The sequence below is a fragment of the Vombatus ursinus genome, unplaced genomic scaffold, assembly GCF_900497805.2.
Source record: "Vombatus ursinus unplaced genomic scaffold, bare-nosed wombat genome assembly UNPS02004241.1, whole genome shotgun sequence".
NCBI lineage: Eukaryota > Metazoa > Chordata > Mammalia > Diprotodontia > Vombatidae > Vombatus > Vombatus ursinus.
This window is the reverse complement of record NW_020944019.1, coordinates 323,287-338,031: the sequence shown is the minus strand read 5'-3', so window position 1 is coordinate 338,031 and position 14,745 is coordinate 323,287. Positions and strand designations below refer to the sequence as shown.

General features: G+C 45.1%; 1 protein-coding gene across 1 annotated transcript in view; it reads right to left on the bottom strand.

Moving 5' to 3' along the window:
* Positions 1–14,745, bottom strand: part of HUWE1 (HECT, UBA and WWE domain containing 1, E3 ubiquitin protein ligase) — a gene marked incomplete at its 3' end in the record, with an annotated part of 111,679 nt that overhangs the window by 43,993 nt on the left and 52,941 nt on the right. Inside the window, exons 18-23 of the mRNA XM_027877255.1 lie at positions 13,379–13,480; positions 12,662–12,742; positions 9,961–10,067; positions 9,589–9,766; positions 7,192–7,283; positions 6,310–6,521 (exon numbers count right to left, since the gene is read on the bottom strand). Of these exons, the coding sequence (XP_027733056.1) occupies positions 6,310–6,521; positions 7,192–7,283; positions 9,589–9,766; positions 9,961–10,067; positions 12,662–12,742; positions 13,379–13,480 (772 nt within the window). The remainder of the gene's footprint in view (positions 1–6,309; positions 6,522–7,191; positions 7,284–9,588; positions 9,767–9,960; positions 10,068–12,661; positions 12,743–13,378; positions 13,481–14,745) is intronic.

Here is a 14,745-nt window from a genome sequence, read left to right as displayed (position 1 = left end):
GTGTGAAGGAAGGAGATGGAATGTTGTATGAAGGCCAGTTTGGTTAGAGAGTAGAGTACACTAAGGAGGAAGAAAAAGAAAGAAAGCTGAAAACAGAAGCTGGCTCCAGAGTGTGAAGGGCTTCAAATGCCAAACAGAAGAGAAGCAAAAGGAGCTGCTGAGACTTCCTGAGTAAAAGAGGGCCATTGGTCAGAGGCAGCCGTGGGGATCTTCACTTTGGTACCTGTGCCAAGGAGAGGTGAGGATGGTCTGGCAGAGGGCAATGTGTTGGGGAGAGGCGAAGACTCTAAAGTAGAGAAAAAGGAGGAATGAAAGGATGTCATCAGAAATGGATGAATGAGGGAGATTTGTGAGAGAAAGACAATGATGGGTCTTTGACACAGTGAATTCAAAATGTCAATGGGACACATAAATGCAGCTAAAGTATTGGGAAGAACTATGGCTAAGTGTGAAGATACATGGGGAGGGCCCCTCCCCCCCTTTGCAGCACGGTGGCGCCAAAAACTGTCTTCTGTCTTTCTCTGTATCCTCAGAACTTAGCCAAGTGCCTAGTACATAGCAGGAGCTTAATTAACATTTGTTGACATGACTTAAGGGCTAAAGAACCAAACAAACCTGCTTTTTATCCAAATACAAAATGAGAGAAGATGATTTATTCTGATCCAGACCTAGGAGTTGGAAAGCTCCCCGATTCAGCAGGATGCGATGGCAAACACGGAATAAGAGAAAAAGAGTCCAGTCATGCTCTTCTCACGTCTGGTCTAGACACCAGTGAGCGCCTGGGGGATGACAGCCCAGACACAAGGCTCAGCTGAGGGAACTGAGAATGATGACCCTTTAAAAGAGAAGACTGGGGCTGAATAGGGAGGAGAAATGGGAAGCATTACCAGGCCCACAGGGAAGTTGGCTTAGAATTGTTCTGCATGGCCCCAGAGTGCAGTCCTCCATATCTTTGCCAGAACGGCAAAGATGCAAATAGAGGCTTGAAGCTGGAAAAAAATTACTTATCAATGAGAATATCTCAATGTGAAATGAGTGTCTGATTTCTCATGGAGATTTCTTTTTGGGTACACTTGGTCTAGTTGGGTACGAAGGGGCCTTTCAACTATCAAATGCTATGCTCTCTGATGGGGGACACCAGTGGCCAGGAGCAAGAATCGATGCATGTATGGTACTTAATGAGATCTGCTGAAGAAAAGTGGCTACAAGAAATAGCTCTGGAGTACATTAATTCAAGAAATGCTGAAGATGGGAATGCAGAGAAGCAGAGGAAAAGGATGTAAGAAATACTAGGATGACAAACATGATAACAGTATAAATGGAAGACTAACAATGGAAAATTAGAACTCAAAGTTTGGACCTCAAGAAAGGTGAGAAAAGGTGAGGGAGAGAGGGAGAGGGAGGGAGGGAGGGAGGGAGGGAGGGAGAGAGAGAGAGGGAGAGAGAGAGAGAGAGAGTGAGTGAGTGAGTGTGTGTGTGTAGGATCATAGCTAGACTTGATGAATGAATATGCTGGATATTTTTACTGGATTGCTTTTTTTCTTATTACAAGGGATAATGGAAAGGAAATGAAAAAGCAAATATTGAGAAACAGGTGATGGAGGGGCAGCTAGGTGTTGCAGTGGATACAGCACTGGTCCTGAAGTCAGGAGGACCTGAGTTCAAATCCGGCCTCAGATCAAACACTTGACACTAGCTGTGTGACCCTGGGCAAATCACTTAACCCCAATTGCCTCACCAAAAAGAAAAAAAATGCTTATTTGACTGGACTGATTAAAAACATAGGCAGATCAATAATACCAAGAGGATCCTTGCTACTTAAGACTATAATCAGGGGTGTGCCGGTAAAAAAAAAAAAAAAAAAAAAAAAGAAATAAGTAATAGAGGAAAACCCCAAAAGGAACAAAACAAATTTTTTTTTTAAAGAAAAGTCAAAGGTGACCCTGGCAAGAAAGCCAGCTCTGTCATGGGAGGGGGTCAGAAGCCACATTGCAAATGAGTGCCAAGACTGCTGGTGCTGGATGGAATCCTGGATGTGAAGGAGATAGGGGCAATAACACAATCTGCTAGATTGAGGGGGCGCAGATTCAAGCAAAGGTTTCTTACTGGGCCTGTTTGCAGGCAGTAGAGAAGGAGCCAATGGATAAAGAGAATGGGCCAGTAACGCCACCAGGCTTATTCTCCTGAAGACTGTCTAGAGGTGGTCAGAAAGCCCAAGAGAGGGTTGGACCCTGGAAGCCCTGCCGAAGCAGGAGAACAATGATCAGGTCTGTAAGACTCTGTCCTGAGGGCTCTGAAATCTATCTCTCTGAATCTTAAAGATCCAAGGGGACCTCAATCTCAGAGGTAAAGGTTAGTGGAGGAGCCGGGAAGGGTTAATCACTTTATCTAAAAGCCCAGCAAGAGACAGAACTATTTGGGGGGGTGGGGAGAAATCCACTTCTGGAACTAAAATTGAAGAGATAAATAAAGAAAACATTATCACCAGCATGAAAATTTATTGTAGAACTAGAGATTCCCTCAAAGGAACAAATCCATCAGTCCAAGGACAACCCACACACCTAGAAGAGACCAAAAAAAAAAAAAAAAAAAAAAAAAAAAAAAAAAAAAAAGGAAGGGGGAGGGAACCTCTTAGGAAAGTCAGGAAAGCCAAGCAGACATGCTGAAACCTGGGCTGCACCGATGGTGCCGAGGTGTGGAAGGAGAGAGGTCATCAGACTTCCAAGAGGGCAACAAGGTCACATCTGGCCTTAGATACTTCCTAGCTGCTCTGGGACTCTGGGCATGCTGCTTAACCTCCCTCCCACAGCCTCAGTTTCCTCATCTGGAAAATGAGGGTCATAATAGCATTGACTTTGACAGAGAGAATCAAATGGAATCATGTATGCAGAACACTGGACAAGTCTTAATGAGCTTGATATAAAAGCTAGTTCTGAGAACAGACCAGAGACAGCAAGAATATTAGTACAAAATCAAAAGACTGAGGGGAAAAGAGGGAATATGTAGTATATCAAATATGTTTTTGAAAAAAAAACCGTAACCTGGAAACCAGGTCACATCTAGTTTTTAAGAATCACTGGACTCCCCGAAAAATCAGGATTCTCTATTTCAAGAAATCATAAGTGAAAACTACCCGAAACCTATTAGAGGGCACAAAGCAAAGCCAGAAAGAATCCACCGATCACCTCAACCCTCAAAGGGAAAACCTCAGGAATTATCAGCCTAAATCCAGAGTTCCTAACAAAGCAATGCAGGCATCCAGAAGAGGAAGCACAAAGAACAGAGTGGTGCCCTCCCCCCCAACCTAGCAGTTCTGACTATTATTGAAAGGATGAGCTGGCACCCGATATTCCAAAGGCTTATGAGCATGAAAGCTGAGCGTCATGATGGAGATGGAATGGGCCTGTAAAGGAGAAGAATTTCATACATTCCTGATGAAAAGACCAGAACTGAGCAGGAAAGCACTAGAATCAAGAGAAACCTGTAAAGAATACAGTTTCTGAGCAACTGGAAAGATTTGATGAGGCCCGGCTAACACTTTACCAAGGGAGGAAGAAACAAGGTCTTCAAAGAATATTGAGGGAGTGGAATGAGTAAAATGGAGGAGGGATCCCTGGGGAGGGATGGGTTCTGTTCGGAGGGTTGGAAGAGGGGAGAAGGTAGGGTAAGAAGACAAAGATACTCCTGAAGACAGAAGAAAGAAGAATGTGGTGGAGGAAGACATGCTACTTCTTATGCCTGGGGTCCACAGAAAGAGGAGCATCCAAGACGGAAGAAGGGAGGAGGCAAGAGCAGCCAGCTTTATCAGAAACAGACATAGCAAGGTGGAACAATGTGCAACTGGTTTCCTTTGCCAACTCTCTATTTTATTTTATGAATTGAGAAACTCTAATCTAGGAATAAAGGGGATCATGACATCAACCCAAAAGGTTAAGTACCCCAATTTTTGCTAGAGGTCAGGGTTGGACACAGAAAGACCGCTGAAGAGAGGCAGAGCAATGGAGCGCTAGAGGTGAAGGGCAGTTTCAGTATCTATAAAGTCCCAGCCACGGCACAAAAAGAAGAAATGAAGTCACTTGTTTCCCTCACAGAGCTTATTATTATTATTTGTAAAAAAACTAACCAAACCACGATGGGGCTATGTGGGTGTGGCCAAGGGGGAGGAGAGGGAGTGAATATACAGGTCCTGGATGTGGAGAAGGCCAATGAAGAGGGAAGGCAGAATGTTTGAAAGAACAGTCAGAATTTGTCATTTGGTTGAAGCCTGGAAGGGGCATTCAGTAAACAGCTCCAACCAGGCCATGGCTCGCACAGCTCTCCTCATCCTGGCCATCCACTTGAACCTTTAGCCTGAAAGGTCCCCTCCAAAGCACCACATGTACACCCCAAACTGAGAAAGCTCTCACTTTCCCTCTCATTTCATCTTCTGGATCCAATGCAGAAAATAGCATTTCCCTGGCCGAGCTCCATTTCAGTCCCTCGTTATTCTCTACTTCTGGCCCGTTCCTTTATGCAATCACTACTCAACCCCGTCGTCCTTGGCCAATTTCGCACCCTTTCTAGAAAGCAGTGACTGTTCTTGAACAAGGCCCTAGCCTGTCAGCTCTATAATCTAACCATTTTCTAGCTGACCCTGACCCTGAATGCCCACAACTCCCTAATCCATGCTATGAAGAACTCCCTTCTCAGCTAAGCTTGAGAAAGCTTCCGTGGAGGCCCTGTGATGTGGCGCCTCCAATTCCTTTCCCCTTACTTTCTTCTTAAGCCTGTACAATCCAGCTTGCACCCCTCATCAGTCAGCTGAAACCGTTCTCTCCAAAGTTGCCAGTGACCTCTTCTCCATCCTCATTCTCCTTGACCTCTCTGTGGCCTCTGACACTGTCGGTCACTCTCTCTAGGTTTCTGGGATACCCCTCCTCTCCCTGTTCTTCTCTCCCCGTTCTCCTCCTCCCTCTCTGACCGCTCCTGCTCTGTCTCCTTCGCTGGATCTTCCTCCAGATCACTCTCTCTAACCACAGGTCTGGGCCCTCTGCTCTTCCCCTTCTAGACTGCTTCACATGGCGAGCACATATCTTTGCCCAGTTTTGTTGAAGGAGTTGGAAAGAACATGAGCCTCTGTGTCACAGTCCTGCTCCTCACCCCTCCAATCTAGAAAACATACCAGAGTGAATTCTGATGGGGGAAAAAACCCCACAGTGAGTCATCTGTCCAGCCCAAGTTGGCACAGAGAGACAGTGAGTTGTGTGGATACCAGATATGAAGCTTGGCCAGGAATGCACCCCAGAGGATGCACAGGCAGAGGCCGTGGACCAGGTCAAGAAGAACCAGAAAGAGTGAAGTGCCATCTGAACTTTCGTAGAGGAAGTCAACTCCTTGAGAGCCTGTCTTTGTAAGCCCATGCTTAACACAACTGGGTATAACTACATACTTCCTGACAGACCAGGAGAACCAGAGCCCTGGAGAGCAAAATCTGGGAGTCATTGGTGTAGAGTTCCCCCTGCCCCCACTGATTGGGAGGCAATCATGTTCCAAGAATTAGGGTTACAATTAGGCCACTCCAATTTCCTTATGGGAGTCCTGAAGGAGAAGGCAGCTTAAGACACGTTGCTAAGCAAACAACCCCCAAAACGCTTCTCAATCGAGTTTCTGATCCCCAGTGGATTCAAGACATTTGTGCTGTTGCCTCTGGGCAACAGCTCCCAGCCAGTGTCCCTGCTATCTCCTGGACATTTCCAGCCTACTACAGGCCCTTCGTCTCCCCTGAACTTGGAGAGCAACAACTCTACGCACCCACATCTCTTTTGTTTTTCTACACTTGGCAATACAAGATCTTACTGGAGGCAGCATGGCCTGGTTGCTAGGAAGCAGCTTCCAATACAGGAAGACCAGGGCTCAAGCCACAAACTGACTGGCCACATGGGACCCTCCAGTGGCTCTCTAAGAAGGACCCATCTACGTAGGCAAAAGGCATCAGGACTACATTGTTCCCCAATGAGATAAGGTCCCAGAGGAGCTACTCAGGATGAAAAGGCTGCCATCCCTCACACTAGGCTGGCTGAGTGCTCCAAGACTGAACGGATGCTAAACCCTTCCCACAAAGGCCTCCTGTTCCCCCCACAATGAGATCTGATGATCTGCTCAGCTTCACAACCTCTTTCTACCAAAGACGGCATCTGACCTTGGAAGGTAAAGGATCAGCATCCAACAGGTGGAAAGGACCTTCGAACAGTTTTCCAAAGAAAGAAGGTCACACAGGGAGAAAAGTTGGCCTCAGCGGGGAACAAAGCCGAAGGCATTGGAGAAACTCACTGCTGGTTTGAGTCAGTGTCGCTCTGGGCAGGGGGGTTAAAGCTCTGCATGGCCTGCACCTCCTCCTCTTCTTCGTCCTCACTGGAGGCCTCTTCTGCAGCATGGTTGGCTCTCTGAGGGGGAGCTGTGCTTGTGCCATCTGCCTTCTGAATGGAGGGTTTCTGGCAGATATATTTGGGGTCCCTTCCGAGGTTACAGATCTCTTCTAACAACTAGGGGACAGGAATAAGACACGATTGGTAAAATGCACAGGAGCCAATCCTGGAGGTGGTGCAGACAAATGCCAGGACAACTGGAAACACAGTGTGGGGTACGCATTAGGCAAAGAGCCTGAAAGCAATTAGCAGGAAGGGGCAACACTGAGTTTCCTAGTCAACACTTTTTGGTGCATTCTGCTAGGGATGTGGAAAAGGGCATTTCATGATTGGTTGAAGTCCAGAATTTTAACAACGGAATGAGATCCACAGTGACGAGTTCGAGAGTGGCAGAGTCACTTGGTAAAGAGGACTGACAGACAAAAAAAGGGAGATTCAGGACTCAGAGACCATGCAAGGAACGTCCCACATAAGAACTGAAAAGGGGATAGTCTACCTGACCTAGCTTTGACTGGGGATAATATACACTGCCCCAAGCTGAAAGTCAGCATGAGGGTAAAGTGCTCTACAACTACCTCTCTTCCTCCTTTCTTGAAGGTTACTCATCAGGAGGAGGGAAACTCATCATTGGGATCATCCTGAGGGTTTTGGCTCGGGCTTTTCTCTAGGCCCTCAGCCCCCTTTGGTTGTTCGCAGACATTTGGAGTCTCATGCACACAGCGTCAATAAGGTCTGAAACAACTTTCAAAAGAATGTTCTCTGCCCTGCCACATAAGTAGCTTCCTACCTTGATAATGGCAGTTGTAGCATCTGTCTTCAGGGTAGGCTGGTGCCTCATCAGTTCATCCACAGCACTGCCCAGGTTGGAAGCAGTATCGCCTGTGGAAAAAGAAAGCTTGTTTTCAAAAGTCTGAGGGACGAGAATGGGCCAACAAGGGCCATCAGCTGGTTGTATGTGACCACATGCGAGCCTGCAGCTGGGCTGCTTTAGAGACGAATGGCAATGCTTAGTGCTGCACCAAACTCTGAAAGGCAGGTTAGCGGAATCTCTGCAGCAGATCATTAACTCTGGCTAAGGGAAGAACAATGACCAACCCTTCAGGATGTTGGCTCATTCTAGAATGGAAGCCAGCAAGTGGGAACGTCTGCACCACACCTTTGACTGAGGCTGGCTAAAGAGACACCACTCCCTCCCATCTTCCTAGTGCTAAGAAATGCCAAGCCCACTATTTCTGAGGACAAAGACAGAAGTCAGCACTGGAGGAGTCAGCCAAGCCTCTTCACTCGCCACCAAGTTGCCAGTGGAAAGGAGAAGGGACCTGTCTCCAGACACTACTTGGAGGGCCAGATTTCACCTTCATTTAATGGTTGTCACCCAAGATCTTTAGATCCATCATCCAGCTATTTACTGCCAACAGGGTGAGGAAGTCACAGGAAATAACAGAAAAGGAGAGTCCATTCAAAATAGCAGCAAAAAATGGAGGAAATATATACAAACAGCATGTAAAATAATTATAAAATACTTCAAAAAACTTTTTGGAGTATTTGAAAATTATTTTTTATGCTGAAGTTTGTATATATTTTGGATTTCTTTTTGGAGGTAATCGGAGTTAACATCTGAAGCTGGACTTGAACTCAGGTCCTCTTGACTCCAGGGTTCTACCCAATGTACCACCTAGCTGTCCCAGCACTCCAAAATTTTTAAAATGACGAGGGATATTCAGTGCTCAGATTGGGCCACGTCAATGAGAAAAATGACAATATTTTGTAAATTGGTCTACAAATTGCAAAGGGGGCAATTCATAGAACTACATAAAGTAACATCAAGATTCCTTTAGGGAAGGGGTTTTTCTGCGGGGATTCAGGAACCCTAAAAGGATCTCTGATACCTGGATAGAAAAAAACAATTACTTCTTAATTTTCACTGACCTCATAGCATTTTCTTGAATTATTTAAAAGCATTATTTTGAGAAAGAGACAGTCTGAGGCTTTCTTAGACTGCCAAAGGGTGCCATGACCCACAAGGAAAGGTTTAGAACCCCTGATTTAGAGGCACAAAAGAGCTAGAATATCATGGGAAATAATTTTTAAAATGAAGTAATGAAGGGAGAAGAGTATGTCTAGGTAGCAAATCACATGATAAAAGTAGTAATGAGCAAATTTCTTTGGTACTGATTAAAAAAATCAAACAAATCAGAGAAACAAGAATCAAACAATTTAAAAACCCAACTCAGTATCTGGTTCACTCAAGTGCACAACTTCCTCAGGGGAAGGACTCCCCGCCATCTGACAACTGCTCAGAAAATGAAAAGGCAGCTGGACAAAAATCAGGGTTAGACAAACATCTTCTATTCTAGACCCCAATGAGCCATATGCTAAGGCTATACCCTAAAATCCTTAGAAGACAATCCCAATGAACCCAAGAACTATGGGCTAGGAGACGACAAAGGACAAAATGGATAATTTACATCCAAGTTTCTAAAGCAACAAACTTGATGCTGCTCAATGCTAAGGTAAACTTTCAATGGAGAAAAAAATCTTGGCATCCAAGAGTGCTGACAAGAAAGAGTCTACTCTCTGAGATCCCCAGTGAATCAACACAAATCAACCTTTCAGACAAAAACCATTCCCCAAAGGCAAGTGGCTAAAAGAGCTGAACAAACAGCTGAGAAAAGAAGAATTATAAACTTGGGACAATCTTGAAAGGGTGAGCCCAAAACTTCTGTGAAAAGAAATCATTCCACAGCAAACTGGGGAAGCTGAGGCTGCTGAGGCTTGGACTCAGATATGATTAGTGGAGCTGGCAAGTGGCCCAAATAATAGGCAAAGAAAACTGCAATTACCCAAAGTGAGCAAATGCATGCCAACAACCTTTGTGCCCAAGATCCCAGCAGTCAGGGAAATGCCCAAGCAGCTCAAAGATAGAAAAGCACCTTAGAAGTTAAACTATGAGAAGCAGCTTTGTTTTTTTTTTTTTGCTTTAAATCCTCATTCATTACACCTAAAGGGAGAAGAATCTATTTGGAAATGAATGTAATATAAAAGGAAACGTTCAAAAATTTTTTTTTTGGGGGGGGGGGGGGGGGGAAGAATCAAACCAATCAACCAACTGCCAAATGTGGAGAACTGAGACAGCCTTGGGGTGCTGCTGTGGTCCACTCAGACCCCGGCAATGGAAACTCACCAAGGGGATCCGAACTCCTCCTCCTGCGCATGGCCGGCAGGTAATCAGGAGAAAGCAGTACTTTGAAGAGACGTTCAAAAGGCTGACACTGCACAAATGACTGGAGGCCGCGAGCGTTCAAGCACAAAGCACTGAACACATTGGGCAGGGAGCCAAGGACTTCGCGGGTTGCAGGAACCTCGGGAGAAAAAAAAAGAAGATATGGAAGCTGGGGGGGGGGGGGGGGGCACGGACGGGACCCTGAGGAACACTTCAAGTCTCTTTGGGAATCAAAACAAGAACAAAGCCACCCAGAGAAAGGAAAGAAGCCCATGGGTTCAGGTGTGAGAAAGGGCTGCAGAAGAAGCTAAGACGTAAGAGAAGGGCACTTACATCCTTGATAAGGAGAGCATGCAGCATGACATCAGTCAGCCCATTGTCTTGCAGAGAGGACAGGAGGGATGGCTCTTGGAAAACAAACACTGTGACCACTTCAGTAGCTGAAGAGAGAAGGGTTTGGAAGAAGTGAGACCAAATGAAACAAGGAAAGGGAAGCAGCTTTTGTAGAGAGTGCCTACTTTGTGACAGGGACTGTGCTAAGTGCTTTCTACAAATCATATCTCATTTGATCCTCCCAACAATCTTAACTTAGGTTCTGTTATAGCCCCATTTTACAGTTGAGAAAACTGAGACAAGCAATCTGCCAACTCAAGTGCAAGTCCACTCCTCCAAGCTTGCCGCCTTCCTAGCTATGCCTCAAAGGGTTTATAGAATTCTTCTGACACAACTGACTTTCACCATTAAGTCAGTCCGTGACCCTTTTCCACCCTAACCATACCAGCAGATGAACCAATTGTTTTTCTTCTCCTTTTTTTTTTGGCTAGGCAATGGGGTCACACAGCTAGTAAGTGTTATGTGTTTGAGGCCAGATTTGAACTCAGGTCCTCCTGAATCCAGGGCCAGGGCTCTATCCACTGCACCATCTAGTTGTCCCCTCCCACTGACTGTTTTAAAGAGAGACAACTCTGAGTGTAGGAAAGAAGAATTTTGTAGAGCACGTTTTAGTCTCACCTTCAGCACATGACATGCCCCAGGCCTCTGCTAATCCCTCCAGACCCCTTGGGTCCCTGCTCCTAGGGATCTGTCATGTCTCAGAGGTGCTGACTGAATCAATCTTAGAATCCAGCACAGCAGGACTGGAGATAGTCAATGCATCTGATAAGAACTGCTCAGATGACAAGCAAGACCAGAAGCTAGGGGCAGGTGAGTCAACTCTCCCAAAAGCTTGGGGGAGGGGTGAATAGCAGAACAGCCTAGCTGCCAAGATGGCCATAAGGCTGACACTGTACCCCAGTTATCAGCAACCAGGCCACTCTATATTGTGCTGGCAAAAAAAAAAAAAAAAAAAATTTAAAATCAAAGAATGGGAAAATAGGGGGAGAGGTGGGTATCTCCCAACAAAGGGGTTACGTCGGAGGCCAGGGAACCTCACTGAGGGCTTTTGTTCCTTGGTATTTCCAGCACCTGGCACACTGTCTGACTGATTCATACTCATGTTACCAACCTAAATTAAAGCACTCAGATCCACAAACTAAATTCTCATAATAAATGACAAAATTCTTCATTTACTAAGAGAATTCTGAAAGAAACAATGAACTGTCATAAACACAGAGCCAAGTGAAGTAAATGGAGCTCAGAATATGACATAGAAAATGATGCAAACATCCCAAACCGAAGGCCAGGCCAACTGGGTAGAGATGTGCAGGGGAACAACACACAACATCAGAGGCCATTTAATTTGGTTTTCTTTTTCACAGAGATTTGTTTTTCTTACTGTAAGGAATGGCTGTCTTGAGAGGGGGACAGGCCCTTTTGGGAAATGTAGGTGATGAACACAAAGAAAAAAAACAGAATACTCATGTAAAGAAGTTCAAATTGACATAAGAATTCCAAAGACAATTTGAAACTGAGGAGATGAATATGATGAAAGCTAATTCCAAGGGAAAGTAAGCAGAGCAGGGAAAACAGTCAAGCCAATGACTTCAACAACACAAGTGAGATTGAGGATGCTAGAGGAGGCAGAGCCAAGATGGTGAAGCAAACAGGAAGCAGGCTAGTGAATTCCCTGAAACAGATCTAGAAAATGCACCAGACCCAAACATGATTGGGAAATCCAAGAAAAAGTTACAGTGAAGAGCTGGACGCAATTGAACAACAAAAGATTAAGGGAAGGATTAGTCCTAAGCAAAACTAACTCTAGGGAGGTACGCAAGTACTTCTACCTCTTAGAACCCCAATCTGAGGGGTGCTCAACAATTGGGGAATGGTTGAACAAATGATGGCGTATGATCATGCTGGAAGAAATGATGAAGGGAGTGGTGTCTAAGAAACCTGGGAAGATTTGTATGAACTGATGCAGAGGGAAGTGAGCAGAATCACAAGGACAACTTGGACGCTACCAGTGACAGTGTAAGGATATTTAACTGTGAAAGACTTGGGAATTCTCATCACTATAGTGACCAACCACAACTCCAGATAACTCATGATGAAGCCTGCTACCCACATGTAGATAGAGAGCTGAAGGACTTAGAATGAAGAAGGTGGCAAATAATTTTTTGGGACGTGGCCAATGCTGAAATTTGTTTTGCTCATTTATATGTGTTTGAAACAAGTGTTTTGTTTTTCTTTCGTTGTCAACTGGGAGGGGTTGGGGGAGAGAGGGAAGAGAAGGGAGACTTTTGCTGATTGAAAAAATTTTAGTTAGATTTAAAACATATGAATGCTGCAAAATTACAAAGAACAGAACTTAAGCTTGGCCCTAAAAAAAGAGATATGATAAGATAACTCCTCCTAACTAAAATGTGGAACAAGGGGATGGACAGGTATGGAGTATGGTATATATAATGTTAGATTTTTTTTCATTGGTTAGTTTTGCTGAATTTTTTTTCTTCTGCCTCCTTTAAAAAAAAACAAACAAACACAAAATGAGATGAACTCTTTGAAGGTCCTTTCCAACACTAAATCGGATAATGCACAACGGCCAAGACTGTAAATTCTCCCAAATTCAGTCTTATCAGGTACCAACTTGTCTTACCTAGCAGAAAGAGCGAAGGCCCATAGTACTCGGCATTACTGATGATGTGTTTCAGCGAGGTAGGCAAAGAGCCATCCATCACTAAGACAAAACAAATAGTAGGTATTTATGATCATCCTCTAAAGTCAGAGTAAAAAGCGTCAAGGTTCAGCCCAATTCCGCAGTACCAACTTCTCTGTGAACACTGTTCTGTTTCCCTGCTGCTCCCCCTCCCCCATGGAAAGAAAGGCAGTGCATTGAGTCTGAGCACTTGGCTACCTTTGACTTGGTTCCCTCAGCCCACTGCTGCTTCATGTTTGGGGATAAAGCAATACAGAGGCCATGGAGTCACTGAGATCTTCCCGTCTCCCGGCCCCAATACTCTTGCCTATGTTTTCTCTTGTCTTTAAACATATATCAGAGTGCCACTGGAATCCAGGCCAACTCCCTCACTACACCGGGAGCCCAAGCTGGCTGAGAAGAAACAAGCAACGTCTGAGCCGTCAGCCAAGATAGCCACGCTCCCTCCCATAGTGACTCTTGGACGAGGAGCTGAATCACTTTCCAAGTGTAATCGCTGACCCTGACCCTCATTCTGTTCTTTCTGATGTTTGATCAAGTCTCTGAAATCTTCCCCAGAACAGGAGCAAACTAATCAATCACTGGAAACGAGCCACCCTTCTGGATCTCCAGTCACTAGTCCCCACCAAGACAACCCCGTCCGAGTGAAGCCATTACCATGACGAATGCCATCAGAGAAGGCTGGGTCTTGGATGGCTTTCTTAAGAAAATTCAGCATAGACTTGAGAAGTGCGGCACGTTGAGGAATGCACTGGACTCCTGGCAAAGGCAAATGAGAGGAGACTGGTTACACATGAGGTACCCAACGACTAGTGCACATAGTCCAAGTGAAATGACACTGTCCAGGCCAAAAGTAGCTGCAATGAGAATTTCATCCTTACACAGCTGGAGGAAGAAACCAAGGGGAAATTCTGTTCTGGATGAGTCTTACCAATAGGATGAAGTGATGGGAACCTTGGGGAGAACTGATCATTATCGGAGAGTTTTGGAACTTGTCAGACAAGTACCCAAAATTTCCAAAGAGCAGAATTCAAAGGGTTTGGAGGAAGGCTATGTAGGTACAGTTTACCTGAGTGTAGCAATAATGACTAAGCTTGGCTCCAAAGACTCACCTAATCCTAACCCTCACCTCCAGTGCAGAGCTGGGAGGAAGGGAGAAATTGTGGATGTGGAAAACTACATATCCTGTCACAGATAAGATCGACTGAAGTGGCTTTTCTTCCCCCTTGACAGTTCACTCTTTACTAGAAGGAATCGCTACCTAGGCAGGGCAACTGCCACAAAGCTGGGTAGCTAACACTGACTCCACAAATATCTTGATAGCTTCAAGAATCTGAATCATTTTAAGAAGATAAAAGTCAAGGGGGATAAATGTCAAGTCATGTAATGAGTCTTCCCAAGCACAAGATGGGGATGGTGGTGTTGATTCTGAACGGACGTGGCAACAGCATGATATGGCAAGCCAAGAAGCTAATGCCATCAGGTAGGTTAAGAGCTATATAGCTTCCAGGACTCTGCTCTCTAGTCTGCCTTGGCGAGAGTCCACCTAGAATAGATGCTCACAGTTCTGGGTACAACTGTTTAAGACTGCCATTGATATACCAGGCAGTAATCAGAGGAAAGTCATGAAGAAGGTTAAGGTCTTGAGTCCAAACCATAATAGGGTCAAGTGAAAGAAGTCAAGACTGTTTAGTCTGGAAAAGGGGCTAGGGGAGCCCATCCTTAGAGAAGTCACTGTAGAAGAGGAATAAGACTTTTTACTCAACAGTAGAAGGTAGAACCAGGAACACTTCAGGGGAAGGAAAAATGCAGATTGAAACTTTAATGTAAAGAAAAACCTCTCAACCATTAGAACTGGCCTTGAGTAGAATGGGTAACCTCCTGAGGTGGTAGGTTCCCACTCAGAGAGAAATGAAATGGAGGAAAGAGAAGGCTGAGGATCACTCATGGGACCACTGAGGTATTTTGTAATTCTTAACATTCTGCTTTTTCAAGATGCAGCAAATGCAGAGGACAAAGTGAGC